At 37.7% G+C, this 19,278-nt stretch overlaps 1 protein-coding gene across 2 annotated transcripts in view; it reads right to left on the bottom strand.

Moving 5' to 3' along the window:
- Window positions 1-19,278, bottom strand: part of MTHFD1L (methylenetetrahydrofolate dehydrogenase (NADP+ dependent) 1 like) — a 159,831-nt gene that overhangs the window by 96,676 nt on the left and 43,877 nt on the right. For both annotated transcript variants that reach the window (XM_087776464.1, XM_087776465.1), the window contains 4 exons: window positions 18,393-18,495; window positions 14,880-14,956; window positions 11,353-11,493; window positions 3,115-3,183 (listed from right to left, as the gene is read on the bottom strand). In XM_087776464.1, coding sequence (XP_087632590.1) covers window positions 3,115-3,183; window positions 11,353-11,493; window positions 14,880-14,956; window positions 18,393-18,495 — 390 coding nt within the window. The remainder of the gene's footprint in view (window positions 1-3,114; window positions 3,184-11,352; window positions 11,494-14,879; window positions 14,957-18,392; window positions 18,496-19,278) is intronic.

The following is a 19,278-nucleotide window of genomic DNA, read 5'->3' as shown; positions in this document are numbered from 1 at the left end:
AGGTGGAGTGCGGCACATTTCCCATTTTGAGATTTTACTGTCATTCCTGCATATGAAACACTGTCAATCACTAATGCCTTGAGGTGGCATTTCTGGTGACAGAGTAGCAGGGTTGTGATGGAAATCAACCCACCAAGAAACCACTTTAAAAACCAGCAAATTAAAATACACACATCAATTCATGTATGAAAAAAAGCACTGACACAGGGTGCCAGTTCAGTTCCACGCAGGAGTTGCATTTGGTCATTTTTGATTTATGAACTTCTAAACCTCTTCTCCAGTGCACACAGATGCCCATATAAAGCTGGTGCAAATCTACCAAGTAGGTTGTTCTTCACCCCTTTCACACACCCTTAGAAGCAACTCCTCAGACCTCCACAGCTTAACACAACAGCCATCTACAGGCTCTTTGCCAGATCACAGAGGAGTGCAGCCATCTCAGCAATGGCTACTTTCAGCTGCTGCTAACCACAGACACTATCACTTACAAATTATGCCAAATTAACCATCAGTATCAGCTGGAAGTCACTCAGAGGGTCTCCTGCTCCACCTCCTCAGGCAGTCTTTTTGCCATTCCCCAATATCAAAATGATCTGGAAGACCTGCTTTAGTGAAGTTTCATCCCTACTTGCAGGACAGGTCCACAGCACGGTCTGAGCTGCGTTTGTCTTCTGTTCAATTGCATTATTCTGTTTTTTACACCACCAGTGTGCTGTGGACACTGGATGTCCTTGTCACAGGATCATTTCTGATATAACTGTTGTCAAGTCGTGGTGCTGTTGCTAAAGGTCTTTACACTTGTATTGAGAACTTGTTCTCCCTGAAGGGATTAGAATTACGTTGCCCAATTACTATTGGTAGTCTCTTTGGAAACTTAAGAGGTCCCTCTTCTTTTGGATGCTACTTATTAGGATTATTTCAAGCCCCATCCTTGGAAACATTCAAGGACAGGCTAGATGGGGCTCTGAGCAACCTGACCTAGTTGAAGATGTCCCTGCCAGTTGCAGGGGGGATGGACTAAATGACCTTTAAAGGTCCCTTCCATCCCAAAGCATTCTATGATTCTATGATTTCAAGTGTAATTTAGGCTTCAGTTCTCCTCATTTCTGGTTTGCAAGAAGAAAGACTTGTAATTCACACACTCATCAGAAATATGTTGTTCCCTATAGCAGAAGAGATGTTATTACATCCACCACTTCAGGGTACACTAGAATTAGCTTGTCTTAAAATCTGTCATGCTGGAGTGCTCTAATCTCAGAGGTGGATCACTGTGCTACATTGAAGTGTGCAGGGCAAAATATCTTCCTTGTTGCCCTCCCTCCCTTTTTTTGGAAAAACTAAAGCTATTAAAATTAGCACCTCTTAAAGCTATTAACATGAATAATTAAAAATAATGGAAGTTATTTATTCACAAAATGGGATATGACACAAGGTTGAGGGTCAAGAACAGCAACAACAGCATGGGCAGTAACAGAGCAGGCCACTGCAGCCCTACACAAGAGCAATGACACAGTCCGAAAGGCACACATCAGCCAAAACACAGCACTATCTTGGAAAAGATCTAGATAAGCTGGCAATTTCCGTTCTTGGATAGGTGACTTGTATTAGCCTGCAAGCCAACAGGTATTCAAAGAGTGACAAAAGTTTGTCTTTGAGGCTCAAATGGCAAGAGTGGAACATGAAGCAGTCTTCTGAGCTGCTTTAGTTTACTGTTTTAAAAATAACTTTGTAAGAAGAATTTTTGGGAAAAATATCCTTGGGTATTGCGGTCAGGGTCCTCCTAACAAGCAATAGTGTTTGATGAAAGTTGGCAGATGTTTCAGCCATAGCATAGATTAGACTAGAAAAGAATACCACATAAAAGGCAGGAATTCTATTGCATAGAAATGCAAATATAAAGAAATGCAGTGAAAAAAAAAAAAAGGCATGCAAGTCCCAGAACCAAATGTCTATCGATCAAAAGAAACTCTTTTGACATCTATAATTGTCTTTTAGAATACTACAACAAAACCACATTATTTTCTAACAGATACGCAAAGTGCAAATAGAGTGACGCAGAGTAAACACTCAGAATCAAAGCTACCTTGTCACTGATGCTTAACACACAAAATGTTATCCAAGTGGCGATTTAATACACAGTTCTGGCCATGACATTCTTGATCCTACATGACCAACAGTTTCTGCTATTGGATGTTATATTAAATTCTGACACACACATATGTTCTTCATACAGCCACATGAAAGAACGAATGTTCTTTGCAGGAGAAAATAATTAAGATGACTATAGTAAAATAACATAGATTTAAATTCTATTTTTCTAATATGCCCTGAGAGTAGGAAGCTGTCCCCATCCAAACACAAAAGCAAAAAGGTAGTTATCACTTTGACATGCTTTAGAAAATGAGACATTTTTACCAACCGGGGATTGCACTGGTATCTTTCTACATTCTTCACCATATCAGGAATTGTTGTGAAATATTCCAGCTATATAATTTTGATGGTCAAACTTTCAATAACATACATTAATTTTTCTCCAAATGCATTTGTTTTCAAAATGGCTTCATTATTTCCCCATTTTCTTCCTCCCTCTCCCCATGAATATTGCTCATCAGTCAGCTGACTATTGAAAAGGCAATACTCAACTGCCCAGTCACAAAATTAGGTTGTACTAATTCTGTGTCCTTTGAGCTGTTGGAAGAAAGCTCACTAGGGTAAGTGTAAAACATTGCTCTCACAGCCCAGCTGAGCTTCATTTAGTCCCTGAAAGCACTATGGCAAGATAGGGTGGCTGGGAGCCATCTTTTGAAAAAGTGTAAACAGGGAAAAGGACCCTCCTGAGTTTCCAAATGACACAAACAACAACAGTTTGCAACACTGGGCAAAATTATGACTAAAGCCTGAGTCTCAAAGAAAGGAAAAAACCTACCAAAAAGGTATAAATGCAGATAGAGTTGATTAGTTAACATACACAAATGAACATTTGCTAAAATGCCTTTATGGATTTGACCCTGGCTTGAACCCTGAAAGTTAAGTGCAGTCACTGGAGGGAAGCATGACAAGCACAATATGGAATCTGAAAGCTGGAGAAGGGCAGGCTTCATGAGCCATACTCACCTCTAATGTCTGCATTAGTGTGGGTTTAATTGCATCTTTCATCAAAACTGCCAAAGCACCTGTTACTCCCTAAAAAAACAAAAGAGTTCACATTTTAAGGAAGTCAATTCTAAGGTGCAACATTTCTGAGTTACACTTATGCTTACAGTTAAAACAGGGAAAAAACCTTACACTGCAAAGGAGAAAAAGAAAGTGTGCTCATAAACGATAATGGATAAGCGGTGTTACAGTGTTGCATAAAGAATTTATTTAGATGCTACCTCAAGACTTCTAACATACTGTATTTACAGAGTGTGCCAGAAATAGTAATTTTTGCTCTGAATACACTTAAGAGGCAGTAGGTAAATATTCTTCCTATTTCATGGAGAGACCAAAAACAGAGTTATTAAGTGATCAGAATGAGGATGTTCATGGGAACAAAAGACAAAGTGGAAGCAAAGGCCACTGAGACCTGAGAAAGCAAGAAGGCAATAAATTGCTAAAACTGCCTAAAGAAATGACAGATGTATTTCTTTCATGACAGAATCAATAGCATGAATCAATTGATAGCAACAACCAGAAAGGGTATTTTTCAAGACTTGTACAAATATATATGTAATAGACACAGGATGAAAGCAGACACAGAGTTGACTAGGAGCAGATAATGAATACATCACGAGACTAAAAGTTAGAGGTGCCTTACTGTGATGATGAGAGGACAAAAGAAGCTGTGTGAATTGTTGCATTTTAGTTGTAAAAGATCTTACTCCTCCCTAAAAATCTTGCTGGAGACTGAGTATAAATTTCACACTGACTGAATTTAAAATAAGAGAAAGTCATGACATCCCTCTAAACTAAAATCCAATGCCCATTATAGAAAAAAAATGGTTATAGAGTGTGCGTAGCACTATCAAACTACATGCAGAGTACTATCTAAAACCCACAGCTATCTATTTCAATTTATTCCTAAATTACTTTGATTTTGAGAAGAAAATGTGTTTTGTTTTGAAAGAACTAGATCATGGATAGAAAAAATGCAGTAGCATTCTAAGCAGTGGCTCATTTGAGTGTTTGAACAATCAAATTCTGTGAAAATCGGAGTGACAGACAGATGAGAGACATAAAAGTACATGGTCATTACATAAGCACAGTATTTTATACAAATTAAAGTTTCCCCTTTCTGAGCATCACATCTGAACATAGACTTCAGAGGAAAATGAAGCAGAATATTTGGCCTCAGATAAAAGTGTATTGAAATCAGAATAGTAAAACTGGTTTCTACTAAAGCATAGCAAGTGTTTCCTTGGGGGACAGCGAAGGAAAAGAAAGAGCGGAAGGAAAGATGTTTCTTCTCTCTTTGCGTTTTGTAAACCTCCACTATCTACAAGCCCGAATAGACCCACAAAGGGGTAATAAGAGAAACTGGTGGCAAAACAACATAGTTTTCCTTCTTCTGAATTAGTAAAGAATACATTTCTGTTTCTAAATATATTAATTTTAGAAATTAGGATCAAAATGCAAGGCAACACCAGTGTGCCAGTTCTCTGTCAGAATGGCTGAAGCTCCATCACTTCCATAGAAGCAGCCTGGTGCTATGTTTTACATATACCCAGCTACTCTCATTTGAATCCAAAGCTGATGGCCTAAATACAAGGAAAAGAAAAATATATTTAAAAGAGAAATGAAATTATTTTTGGTTTTCACTTCCACAGGCTCCTTTATAGCTACAGATTGGTTTAATTGGTAAGATTATAAACTACATATTTTAGATAAAGAACTTAAAAATGCAGAAAAAAAATCTCAACAAATAATATTTCATAAAGGTTCATTTAACCAGTACTCCATAAAATTTTCTGCTTTTAGAATAAAATGTAACTTCAATATTTTAACCATAAATGAGTTTTCTTTTCAGGACCGTGTAAAAATAACTGCCACTGCTAGTGTCTTTGATTTCTTCTATTTTAGTAATTTGTAAAAGTCTTTCTAAAGTGGGCGTATTTCTTAGGCTATTAAATTTTAAATCTATTTAATATAACAATTTGCTTTATAAAACTGATTTGATTCACTTCCAAATAGGAAGCACTTACAAAATAAAATAGAGAATGCCCAGCCCCAGCACTAACATTTTAAAATGAAACGAAACAAATTTCAATCCTAGCAATTTCTTCATTAAACTTCAGTTTTTAATCCTACTAATTTATGAAAACAAATATATTCTTTCTCCTGATTATCACAGTGCAGAATTTGAATTCATTAAAAAAAAAAAAAACAATCCGAGTATGCAATATACTGATTGAATAGATCTATAAGCCTGTTGTTTTCTTGCTGTTTGATCAATTGAGCAGGCAGCTGGGACAGAATTTCTCAGACCAGAAGCACAGCTCTTCTCCTTCCACCCTCAGCTGAAGGAAATGATGCTCGTCACTAGTTGCTAGCAACACAAAACTGTCACAGCTAGTTAAGTTGTTCATCTTCTGTCTCACAGAAAGCAGAACCATGCACACACACTAGTTAGGAGGTAATAGAAATATCTGAAGGAAAAGGATGGTTAATTTTACATTTTCTTCCTCTATCCCAGTTTTTCCATCATCATATAGCATAAGCTAGTCATCATTAAACTGAAAGAGAAACAGCGGTTGATAATCTTCAGCGCATGAATGCTGAGATAGTTTACAATCTGACCACGTAAAAGGCAACTGTAGTAGCTATTCAACTTTCTGGAGGAAAAAAGCCAAATGGAAAACTTTACATCAGATCTTTCAACTGTTCAATGGCAAGGTTAACTACCTGAGCAGCCACAGATCAGCCCTAACAAACTTCTTGGGAAATTTGCCTAAGGACTGACAAGTGTTAACTCATGCCAACTGTGGCCATCACAATTAGGGGATTCCATTCTCTACTTCATACTGGATGAGACCAAAGCAACCATGCAGCTATTCGCTGACCCAAGCCATGTTGACTGGAAAGAAGGCTTTGGGGGAGAAATAAAAAATAAAATAAAATCAGGATACCTTTTTCTCCCCTCTCTCTCCTAGACATTAATGGCTCAAATCCTGTCTCCTTTGCTTTCTGATAGTTCTTCACCAATCTGATAAAAATAGTGAAGCAAAAAAATACTTCCTATGCCTTTTAGCTTTTTGGGAAACTTCATCCATATTAGATACACATTCTGGACAAAACAACTCATTGTATCTGAAGTTGAAAGCAAAGAAAAAAGCAGCAAAGACTCTAGCACACATCATGTCTATCTGCCTTCCATGGTTCTTAAACAGGTTTGGTGTCAACAGTCTTTAAAAGCTAAACAGCTAATAAAGATTTCATATCTATCTGACATGACTCTGTCAGAATAAAGTTTTCATTCCTTCATACCCCCAATCCTCCAAGCGGCTAGCAAACAATTCCCACAGCTCACTCAAAGTACCGGATCTGATTCTCCAAGCTATTTAAGGAATCAGGTTCCAATTTCCAATTCAGAGAAGGCAGTTAATTTTTTTATAAAATAATTAGAGGCTTAGACACTTACACACCAATTAAGCGTGTGAGAGCCCAAGGTTCATTAGCTTTACACTAACTCACTGTCAGAAGAAAGAAGTAGGACTCCGAATCAAATGTGTGTGGACACCCAACTCCCCGGGGTTCCCTCCTGGAACTGATTCCAAGTACTTCTGAAAGTAATACTCCTTCCATCTATCCACCAGCCGTCGGGGCAGGTATGCTCCCCAGGACAGCAAAGATCATAGAGCACAAAATAAATTACACACGTGACACAGGAAAGGCAAACTTAGATGAAAAAACAAAATACTTTCAAAGCAACTTCCAGTGGAGCAGTCTCTGAAGTCTAGCAAGAGTGGAAATGAAAGCCAGCATTAGATGACAAGGAAGGTGATTGAGAATAACTTCTGTGAAATGAATAAGGGTTAAACAGACTGAAAGGCAGAGAAAAACCCTTTTTTTGATAACAAAAATAATAAAGTACTTGTAACTTCCCTTCATTTAAAACTATAGTCTCTAACAAAATGATAATATTTTTCTGCAATATCAGTTCTGTAAAAAACTAAACCCTAAACCGTAAGCTGAGAAGAACTGCAACCACTTGTGCTTACAGTGAAGTATGTACACAATGTTTCTCATGAATCAGAGAACAAAACATATTCAGCTGGCAGATCATTTATAAAAGTAAATATGAAGTTATTTTTTTTGGTCCTGGAATTATTGAAATCTAACAGCATGGCACAAAAAGTAAGCTGAGAAGAAGTCTTATTTAAAAAAATAAAGACATATTTATTTAATATTTTTCATAGCTGCCGAAATACTGATGTAGGGCATACATACCCATTTAATTTCACATAAAGATATGGCATGTGTCCATCAAAATTCTACTACACTGTAAAAGCCAAAAAGCAATTCAGTCTTCAAAATACTATACAATGAGCACCACATTTTGGCAAAGATATCTGTATGTTCCATTACAGAGGATAGATATTTAATCCATTACTCTTGTGGAAGGAGTCTTCTCAATTCATGAAATATTCAATTTATCTTTTTTCTATTACTCCTAGCCTGACTCTGCATCTGGTTTATATCTGCCAATGTGTATTTTAGGTTTTACTATTGTATTATTATAAATATATTGCATATAAAGTCAAAATTAAGAGCAATTGTGTTTTTGTGAAGTATATCATGTGTACATCTGGAAACAAATCACAGAGAAGGGTTTTGTGGTTTTGGTTCACACAGATTCCAATGAACTAAAGACTACCGTCAAACATTTAAACTTGCATAAATTCAACCTGGGTAGAATATATAAAACGTGAACCCCAGGACTCGTTTTAAGTGACAGGTAGGACTGACTGCCACCCATTATTCAGGTTGTGTGGTACTTCCCATGATAAAGCTGCCTTTAAAATTTGTTAAAATTATATGCAACTGCAGTTCTTTGGGCTAAAATGTTCCATGTCAAGTGGCTATGATAGATTCAAGCTTTTAAGCTTGATTTTGTATTACAAAAATTTAAGCCAAAATGATTGAACTGTTCTTGGATTGAGAGTATTCAAAAAGCATGTATACTGTTTTTCCTACTTTCAGTTGTCTTGAGATCTTCCCTTTCTGAGCTATAAAGCTTTACCTCCTCTCTGACCCTGACTCGAAAGAATGATGAAAATTCAGGTGGAGAATGGCTCCACATCAAACCTCTTACCACATCTGAAAATTTGCTCAAGATATAAACCTTGGGAAAACAAAAATTACAGTTCAAAGATACTCATTAGTGAACGCTTAGCCTTGCCCCATCCTGCCCAGAAAGCTTTAGTCGCAACGTGCGGTGTGCTTACAGCCTAGGGTGTAACAACAGTATCTACAGCCTGCACCAGGCCGGACCAGCTCTGGGTCTGGACATCTGGACCACAAGCAAAGATCTCTTCTCCCGGATCCTACAGGAATCCTTTTCTAACACATACATGGAAGAGATACAACCTGTGCAGTCCAAATGAAGAGGGGTCAAAAGCTGGGCTTGCACAAGCGCAGTAACAACATAGGAAGCACAAGCAGCAGGGGGAAAGGTAGATACTGCATTTAAAGTCTAGAGACAGTGGGTTTAGCTGCAAGCTGTTCAAACAGACTGACCACCTGTGAGAAGAAACCAGGAACAGAGATGAAATGCCACCCACTAGAACTGAAATTTATCATCTTCTTTGTACATATGAATTATGACATGGCACAGTCTTTGACTATACATCTCCTGCCATTGTTTCCAGAGGATTCAACTTTATACAGTACACTTTCACAAGTGCAGTACAGTTATTCATAAGCTCTCTCTCCTTGTACAAAGTAACCAGTATTTAATTTGATAAAGAAATCTTAGTAAGAAAACCCACTACTAATTTCCTTCTTTGACACTTCTTAAATCCCAACACCACAGCATCTGACCTCTTCACCAATATTAAGTCATCTGCAGAAATGAACAATTGGTCCTGTTTTCAGAAGAGAAACCAGCACACACAAACTCAAAAGGATTCACCAATTTTGGATGCTCAACCCGAGACAATATAAAATAATGTCTCCAAGTTCAAAGTTCTTGATGGTGTTTTGCTCTTGCCATAGATTTCAGCTGTTTAACTCCTGAGTATCAAGCCAGATTGAGGAATGCACTCCTAATGCACTGTAAGAATCAGTTTGTACAGACACAGCATCACACACAAGCTTTGTGAAAAACACAGGAATAGAGTTCAACTCTCCAAAAAGGCACTTTTCTGCCTTAACCATGAAATCACCTTCCTATTCTTCCCATAGTTCTCATCCTCATTTGTAACACACTCCACAACAAAGGAGGCAGGAGTTTCTGCACTTCACAATCATGATGTGCACCCAAGTCCTCCCTGTGCATGGTATGAAGAAGAGAACCTGCAGAAGAAAAAGAATGCAGCATAGCTGCAGATGGTCATAATACATATCCTTGACACTGTGATGAATTTTTTTTTTTCTGGGCAGTTCTTCTCTTGTATAATATAGAACACTGCTTTAAAGAAGAACTAGAAACATATGTGCAGCACAAGTGACACTATCAAACAATTGAGACGCTAAGCATACGAAGTTTATTTAAAAAAAGGCCAAGAAAACCGAATTAGTAACAGACATTTTGCTGAGCACTATTTTCATTTTAGGGACATAGTGGAAAAATTTTAAAGTTCTTTGTGTGCTGTTCATAAGGTCAGCCCTAACATAATATTTCCACAGAGCAACTACAGATGAAACGGACTACAGAAAAGCAACTGCTTTCATTCATCAAGCTGATTAGCATTAAGTGGTTGAAGACAGGTTAAATATTTTGCAATATTAATGCGTTAAAGTACCTTCATACAAAAGTAGCATCAAAATTAAAATCATGTATTTCAAATGGAGTTTAATTCTGACACTGAATTATTTTAAAGTTTTTGCATATGCATTATAAGGTAACTCATTCCCCACCCCTCTTCATTTGGCCAAGACAAAGTTATGCAACTGAAAAGGAAAATCCAAACTTCAACAGCTAGAATATTAAATGCAGTTCTTCATGTCTCCCACATAATTGGGAGTAGTTGATTTGCTTTGAATTTTAATGATGACTGTACTTAGCAATTTTGGTAGCCTTACCTTAATTTCAATCTTAAATCCAGGCAAGCTAGATATTATGTTTTCATTTCCTTACTAAACTGGAATCCATTAAGGTTGTGAAGGTATTCCTGGCTTGTGGATTTTCTATCTTTGCTGACAAGGCAGTATACTGGTTTCTTTGCTCATTCTAAAAATGCACTGAGTTTGTGCAGATGTCCACATAGAAGGGACAAACAGGAAAAAACCCACATAGTCGGTGTGGTATATGAAGTCATTGCCAGTAGGGTGGCATGAAAGCCCAGCTCCAAGACATATCACAGTTGATTTAAGAACATATTTAGATGATAAAAAAAGCATAAAAGCAAAGCATTATCATATTTATTGTATTTAGGGTGTGCTGTCAATCTGCAATATATGAACTTAATTCAGCAATTAGGCTTCAGAATTCAAGTAATGTATTGTTACAGTAAACTAGTGCCAATCACAGTGAGCCTACTCCTGGCATACAGTCGGATTGCGCCGGTTAACCTGCCATACACAAACATGTGTGAGCTTCCAGCCACTCTTTACTGACTCACAGCCTGGCTATAAGGGCTGGAATTTGATACAAAGGAAGAACATATTGACTTCTTTCAGAAGCTGAAGTAGGGAATGAGGAAACAGCAACTAACTAATGAAGGTAAGGAAGAAAAAGCCTCAGTGATGTGAAGAGATAACCCTGTCCCAAGCACTATCAGCAACCTATGAATTAAGAATTGCTTGTTTCCATTCTGATTGAGTGGTATAAGCATTCATGTGGTAACTATCATTGTAACATCTGAGCACACTTTACAAGTACAGTAGCAAACATCACCAGCTCTCTCAAATAGGAGCCCACACTCTGACTCCCTCCAGCACCAAATTTGTTTGCCTTAAGAATTGCAGAAAACTATCCAAGTAGGTTATGCAGACCAGAGACTTCCTGAACCAGATGTTACCAGAGAGTTGGAGAAATGAGTTCTACATCTTGTTCTCATTGTGAGCAAGTTCTGGCCCAGATGACGATCTTTCTTCGATATCTGACTGTGCTGTTCAAAGCTAAGTCCTTGGCATGCACCTGCCTTTCTAATGCTTCAAGAGGCAAACCAAATGCATCAGAGGTTATTCACAGGTCTACAGCACTGAACATACCAAATCCTCTGTTGTTACTGGTTGTCCTTTCTTGTCATTAGCTACCACCATTTTCCCCAGCCTCTCCTTCATGTCTTGCAAGCTGGTGGTAAGTGCCAGGATGGCCATAATTTCACTTGCAACAGCAATATCAAACTGAGCCTGTAAAATAGAAATGAGATTCATGAACCAAATCAAAGTCAGGTCCAATACTCACAGGGAATCGTCAGGAATAAACTCAGGAACGACAGATTTCACACTGGAATTCAAACAAGTTCTAAATTGTAACCCACAGCTTTTGAGATTACTCAGACTAGAGTAACTTGAAACACTTTGTTTATAGTCCCTCATTAACGTTCTCTGTTACACTTCATTTACTTGGGGACCAGTCTTGCAGAGTGCTTAGCCCCTTGGCTCACATTGTCCTTAGCAGAAGCTCCCTAAAGGGCCAAGAATTTTTTTCTGTGGTAAAAAAGAAAATCACCAGATGTGTTTTGAGCTTTACTGGCATGAGCACAGCATTGTGGTGGTGGTTTTTTTTTGTGTGTGTGGTTTTTTTTTTTTTTGTAATGCTCTTCAGAAGTTTTTTTTTCTGGTTTCAAAAACATTCTTGTTACATTTGATCATTCTTTTCTACATAAACCCAAAATTTAGAGTCTATGCTGCTAGGTCTTGTGCTTGACCTATGATAATATAAAATATATCTTCATCCCCCCCCACCCCCCCCCTTTTTTTTTAAATGAACAAATATATAAGTTAAAAAAAAAAACCAAAGAACTATATGTGGCATCAGTTCTATTGCTCTTGTAGAAATACATCCATACTGTGCAGTATTTCAGCACAACATAAGCTGTGGTCCTTACTTTTCTTTAAGAGCTTGCAGTATACATTAGCAGCATTTGTACTAATTTACTATTAGTAAAGCCCAGGCCACGTGCTGTCAGAACGTAAACAGAGAAGAAAGGCTAAGTCACTAATGTGTTAAGTGATAGGAATGCAACATTGGGGGAGAACAAGGACTACAGCTTCTTTAGTAATCAATCCATCTCCAGCAATTAAAGTCTATATAAAAATGTAGTAATTGACATCCTACTGATATCTATGTAAAAAAAGCCCCCAAGACTGCTTCTATGTCGGACTTCTACCAGATGTATCCCATACGGACTAATACTGGAGGAATTTGTTCAAATTGAGGGCCTTGCTTGTTTTTAAAGAAGCATCTACACAGAGAATTGTTCAACATATATATGCCTTACCACTCCTATCCATTCGCCTAGTACTTTAACAGCTTCTGCCCTTTTTTAAGCTATGTTCCTGCTTTTAGATTCTGTCTTGACAGCTACAGCGCAGAGTAGCCCTATTCAGGCTGACCTCTATGTACCTGCATGTTAGTCAAAACTTCTGAAGACACCTGAGCACTTTTCTGCATTGGGCACAGACGGGGAGAGATATATACCATGGAAAACAAAAAATAACCCTGTAATTGAGATTTTCAGCATAGGGATTTAAATGAAACACCGAAGTTACAAAGCAGATTTTCTGTATTCCCTGGAAGCAGTACTATACCTAACAGAATACCTGGGTACACAATGAACATTGTTAGCATTGCGATGACATGGATGCTACTATCTTTTCTGAAATTAAGAACGTCCCTGATAAGTCATTGTAGCATATGTAAAACAGGAAATAAGCCTGAGAAATCTATGCCCAACCCATATACTGGAATATTATCTAACTTTATCGGGATGTTTATCAGGAAACAAAAAATAAGTTTTTATTATCATTGTTTCTATATAAACCCAAAAGGACAGGAAAAACAATCCCAGGTAGATGCTCAAAGCGTGACATAATATTTAACTGAAAAAACACGCATAAAAGCCTGTGGTAACAGGTGCTATTTTAACTCTAATAACCTTTATACACCTATGAAGTGCTGACAGAAACCTTAGCTGTAAAGTCAGTTCTCTATTGATGAAAGGATCCACCCACATGGATTCAATTGCAGGATCAAGGGCATCAGTCATGTAATACTCTTCAGAAACCACAGCACCCCTGTCATTAAAATGCAGACTTTTGTGCCTGCTGTGCTCTGCCATTTCACACAGGTGTCATTGATTTTAAGAGTGCTAGAACACCACTCCAAGTATTTATAAAATGCATCTGTTAAATATGAAGCCCTGTTTTCTCTGGATCTCTGGCTACGCTCTGAAATGAGTTTTCCTAACTCTTCTCTATTTCTCAAGTCACTAAGTCCATGTTAAAATGTGAATGGATATGCATCAGTCCAACACATCAAAATTGAAATCATCAAGGTCATTTTAGCCAAAACAGTACAGAAGCAACATTTGATAGCCATATGTCAACTAGTACTTTATAATAAAACAACCCACATTTAACTCAGCAGCATAATTACAGTGGTAAAATGCTGCACAATAAGGCTGGCAGAACCTGGCTCAAAGCTAATAATCACACTAAGTCACTGAAACAAATCTAAACACAGGACAACGTCTCAACTTGCACCAAGTGTAATATTTTGTAGTCCCTGCCCATTATCAGAGATGAGTATTAGCTAATATTGAGTTTTCTGGAAGTTATAGTCAGAAAAGTCTCTATCCTATGTGTTTAAAACCAAAACAAGTGAGCATGTCTAGTGGAAGGTATCCTTCCAGAGGGGTTGGAACTAGATAATCTTTAAGGTCCCTTCCAACCCAAACCATTCTATGAATCCATGTTTACTCTCTTAAGTTCTTCTCTCCAATTTGACTGTTTTACCTGCTGAATTGAGCAAAAACATTAGCACTATTTTTCCGTCTATTTAGGCACAACGCCTGGGAGAGGTCTGAAATGATAAAGAAAAAGTAAAGACACGAGTTCCAAAATTAATGAAAGCCTTATCTCTACCACAATAACTATTAACTTCCCCTCAAAATAGTGAGAATCTCATGAATTCCATGATCCAGAATGTTAGATTACAATATCTTCATTGAATTAGTAGCAACTCTACATCATCACAATGAGTTTATTCCATCTGGCATTGCTATTCCACACTGCATTGTTTCAGAAATGGATTTACCCACATGACACCAGGAACACTTGTTCAGATAGTGTTGGAAAAGTCTGGCTTTCAATTTATCAGTAAGTTCTTTAATAAACTTCCAGAAGCTCTCATACAGTAATGTAGGTTAGCTTTTCAAAATGCTGAAAAGTACACACATGCTCATTTTCTGAACTATCCCTTCAAGCCCACATATTAAAATTAATCACATGCTCAAAGTTCTTATTGTTTAGATCCCAAAGCTGAGATGCAGGATAGGGAAATGAAAACTTTGAATAAAAAGCTAATGGTCATTTTAATGCTTTCAATGCATTGTATAATATGCATTGGTTACTGTTTCTGAAACTTCGGACTCAGTTACTCATTAACACATACAGCTTCACTACATGAATACTATACAACAGCAACAGATGTTAGCATTGCAGTTCAAAGAAGTATCAGCCTCTAAAGCAAAGTCTGTCCAGAATGAGCTATATTAACTGCCTTTACATACCTGACGGACAAATCCTTTCTCTGTATTTGCCTGCCCAACTGTTATTTTGCGCAGAAATCTGTCATTTGTATCCACCACTGTAATAAGGGAACAGCAAAAGCAAAACATATTAACAAGGACTCAGGGATCTGGGTTTTTGCAGGTGTACCTGTTGTTATACATGTAAGATTCAGCTGCTTGAACAGCGTAACCAGACAGCCACGCTCCTGCATGTTAGCATTAGCACTGACTCGGTTTCTCCCTTCTAGCTGATACCATTAGATGACAGGTTGAAATAACTCAAATACAATTTCTCTGAACAGCATTTGAAGCCAATAGACTCTTAATATTCTAACATACAAATTAATATTTTACCTACATAAGAAAAATCTGTCTCAGTAGATACAAGGAACCTCAGACCTACTTCAAATCATTTGCTCCATCATTGACTTGTTAAGAATTGATTTTAAGACTGCACGATGTAGGTTAAACTTGGTCTGTTTCTTTTTTAAAGGATGATTATGTTGTCAGATTGGTTCTTCCAGACAAGTCACTTTCTTGCACATCACAGTAACTAACTCCATATTCAGCTGCACAGTGTTCAAAGGAAGTTTTTTTCAAGATCAACCATCTGCTATTTAACACAACTTCAATTTCAGGCAATTGTATTTCTAACCTGGAAACACTTTTGGTATTGCAAGGGCATGTCCAAACCATCCTGTGGAATTGCTAACTTCACTAACAATCATCGCAAGCCAAGTTCTCCAATTCTGCACTGACAACACTCAACTTCAAATGTGCCTTTGCAGGAACCAAAAGGAAGGACTGAGAATAATCAAAGAGCTCTCATCTGCTGAGAACTGATCAGGATGTTCATAGGAAGAAACATTAGGAGGATGTTTCTGTTTGTTAGAAAACGAGACAGAACTCCAAGACCCTTCCTTCCCAGGAACGGCAATCCCTACAGAATGCAAAAACAGGCTCCCTCTTTCTTACGGGCTCTTTAGCCCTACAAATGTTTCAATTTGCACCAACCCTAAAAGAAAGGGTGGAAGGTACTCTTGATCAGTTCAGCCTGTAGTGTGGCAATCAGGTCAATCTTCTGGCAGATGTAGATTTGAGCCCTGTTGATTTAGAAGCAGAGAATCAAGGAACCTCTGGAGAAGCTGTCTGTACTGAAGGTCAGTGAAATCACCTCCTCCCACTTTTCCTGCTGCTTTGGGAGATCTAAAAAATTTGTCTGTACAGAAAAGGATGACATAATTACCCAAGCACAAGAGGGACTTTGAATCTCAATCCTACACAACCTCAATTCAGGGTTGCGAGTGAGCTGGGAGAAAAGCAAGGTTTAAGGCCCTTCCCCTTCTTAGGCATTTCTCACGGGGCTGTTGTAAATACCATACGCGCCTTCTTCCCGCTACATGGTATTTAGGCCCCTAATTTCTTCAGTAATTCCATTTAAGGGATGGCGCAACACAGATTTGGTTAACTAATTTCGGTTTCTATTTGTATACAGTCATACTCTAAAATACTACAGTACTGGCAGAAATTGCAGAACAGAGCCCAGTACATGGAAGCAATAGCCTCATACCAAGCTGTGGTACCATATGCCACTGTGAAGCCATATGGCAAGCTGATCTCTCAAGCACAAACTTGCCCCTTCTCTTCCTAGGAAGCTCAGTCTCACGAGCAGCCTTAAGCAGACCTAAATTTCTTTCCTGCCTACCCAGGCACTGCTGAGAGCAGGAACTCTGCTGAGCCTGGAGAGTCAGTGAGCTGCTTTTTATCTGGCCCTTCCTAGTGAAATCATGTAACCTCAACACCCTTACCATGAAATTGTAACTACCCCTGCAACTCTTTCTGGTCACTAGGATACACTGGCTTTCTCATCATGGTCAGAATTCATTCTCCAGGAAGATTTCAACAGCTGCACTTAGAAGTAGTAGAATAAGAAATAATCGTTTTTGCCACAAAAGCAATTTTTCCTTCTCCAAATTTTCCCTCTTCCTTACCGAAAGTAAACGTTTCAGGAAAGTTTAGGTTCAACCAAGTGTTAGGTTTAATGTATCTACTTCCTTATCCTCTAGAGGTATAAACAGGATCTGAATACCAGGGGAAGGGTAAGTAGGGGGAAGCTTTCCTTCTTTTCAGTATGTTGTACCTGTTCAAGTTAGTATATGATGACAATGAACTTTAAGCTTGTGAAACTTCTAAGGAAACAGGTCCTGACTAAAATTATTTTTCAGACAATTTGATAGCTTTCTCTTCCGCCCTACAAATTCCCTGGTACATAACAAGCTTCACAGACATATGGACTGCAGAAACAGTCCCAAGTAAAACATTTTCCAAGTTATCTAAAACATTGCTAAAACTTTTTTTTTCTGAAATGTTTAAGATCTGTACATCATACAGAGTTGTGTGGAATAGAAGTTTCACTAACACTGTTAGAAATGAATTAAATAACTCACTTGAGGTTAACAGCTGTTGAGTAATGTTGCCTCCTCCCAAACCCGTGCTGATAAAAAATGATGAGTCATACTACACTAAATATTTATATTACTCCTTCATCCTAATACAGGTCTCTTCCAGATACATTGTGTGACTAATAAGAAACATCTTATGCCACATCCCCCAGTATTATCTTGAAAAAAATATCCCAAGTCTGGGATGACATTGCACACAAAGGGCACAGTAAAGCATGGCCAAGACTCCTCACTTCTCAATAGATTCACCTTATTTCTCTGAGCATCACAATACATTCCTTTTAACAATGATTTTGAACTAATCACTTTGGTGTTTGAGAACTTAGGAAGAAAATAAAATCCAGTGGAATTTAGCTCAAAACTTTATGCAGTGTTTACTTGCTTAAAAAAAGAAAAAGAGAGATACAAAAGTTGAGGTAAACACTGAAATGTAACCCAGCACTAGAACTGGAAAACGCAGAGGGGAGCTGTCTAAGGATGTGAGAGTGGATATTGGTTTGCTTGGCATACATAGCTGAAACCGTACCACATCTTTCACCTCTTCTTCCTAACAAAGCAAACAACTCAAGACATTTTAAAAATAGGAAAAACACATAATCCCTGAGTCCTATTTAGTCTCTGAGCTACGCAGACTGCTGAGCTGGGGAGGGTGAGGGACCAAAATCAAGTACAGTAAGTACAAATAATCTAAAACCATAATAGACACAGTTAAGAAAAGAATGGATAAGATTTGTAAAATGATCAGAAAAGCCACTTTCATGTGTTTTAAGATGTGTTATATAATGTGAGAGAGACAAGGGATGTACTTAAACTGTTAGAGCAACCTACCTTTCAGAATATTAGCAAAGTCTCTTGAGTTACTACAGATATTTGACCAAGTTTAGAGCAACATACAGCACCCAAATTTGTTATGTACCCACATTTCCCACTTGCAAATGGTTTGTTCTTACAGTCAGAGAGCAGAAACAGCTCTGATTCAAGTAAAATTAAGCAAATTAGGAAATAAGTTATAATTAAATCCAAGCTGAAATGAGGCTTTTTGACTACATACCTCTTTGCCATGTTATGGTAGGTGGGTCAATATCCAGGCGTGCAAATTTGCTGATCTCCTCTTCTGTTAAAGTCCCAGGATCAGTCTTGTTTATTCCCAGCCTCTGCAAAAACAAGTTAAAGAAATGCAATGAAGTGGCTTTTTTGCTTCAAAAGGTATAGCTGCTCTGGCTTATCACCCCCACTTTCAGCAAGCATCTTGGAAAGAAGCGTGTCAGGACCAAAACTATTTAAAAAAAAAAAAAGAAAAAAAAGCACATAGGAAACCACCTGCAACTAAAATACGGGCAAATGCAGAGGGAGAAATGAAACAAAAAAGGAAAAATACTCATAGGCCATTAAATTAACAATCTTTTTCTTACACAGAAGAAACTCTTAATGTAAATGAAAGAGAAAATTCAACATTATCAGTTACTAATAAAAAGATAATTGTTTTCTCTAGTTTGTGGAAGTCTTTGAAAGACCCATGCGTTCTCTTGTGTGAATCATCTTTGAATGAAATAAAAACTTCTGCTTTAAAAGCCCATCATCCACATACTCAGTCACTTAAAATGAATGAGCCAATACCTCCAGCTTTTACAGATTCACTATTTCAGCCACACCAAACCTTTTTTTAGCTGAATCTACATAAAGATGGATCAGAAAACTGTGTTTAAGAACTGTTGGGAAAAAAAATAAAAAAATCTTAATTTTGTCTGGCATTAGAAAGCATTCCTCAGTGAATTAACCAACATGCTTACACTTCAGAACTGAAAAAAAAGGAAGTCTAAAAGTCTAAAAATACTCAGTTTCAAAGCACTACCACAGTTACTTCCCTATTTAAAACAACAGTTATTTCTAGAAAGCTGGGGACATGCTTTTGAGAGTGTTAAAACTGTTTTCACTAT

The sequence above is a fragment of the Nipponia nippon genome, unplaced genomic scaffold (genome assembly GCF_047370975.1).
Source record: "Nipponia nippon isolate SJK-2023a ecotype South Korea unplaced genomic scaffold, ASM4737097v1 scaffold_4, whole genome shotgun sequence".
NCBI classification, from domain to species: domain Eukaryota; kingdom Metazoa; phylum Chordata; class Aves; order Pelecaniformes; family Threskiornithidae; genus Nipponia; species Nipponia nippon.
Note: the sequence above shows the minus strand (reverse complement) of the source record. Positions and strands in the feature narration are given on the sequence as shown.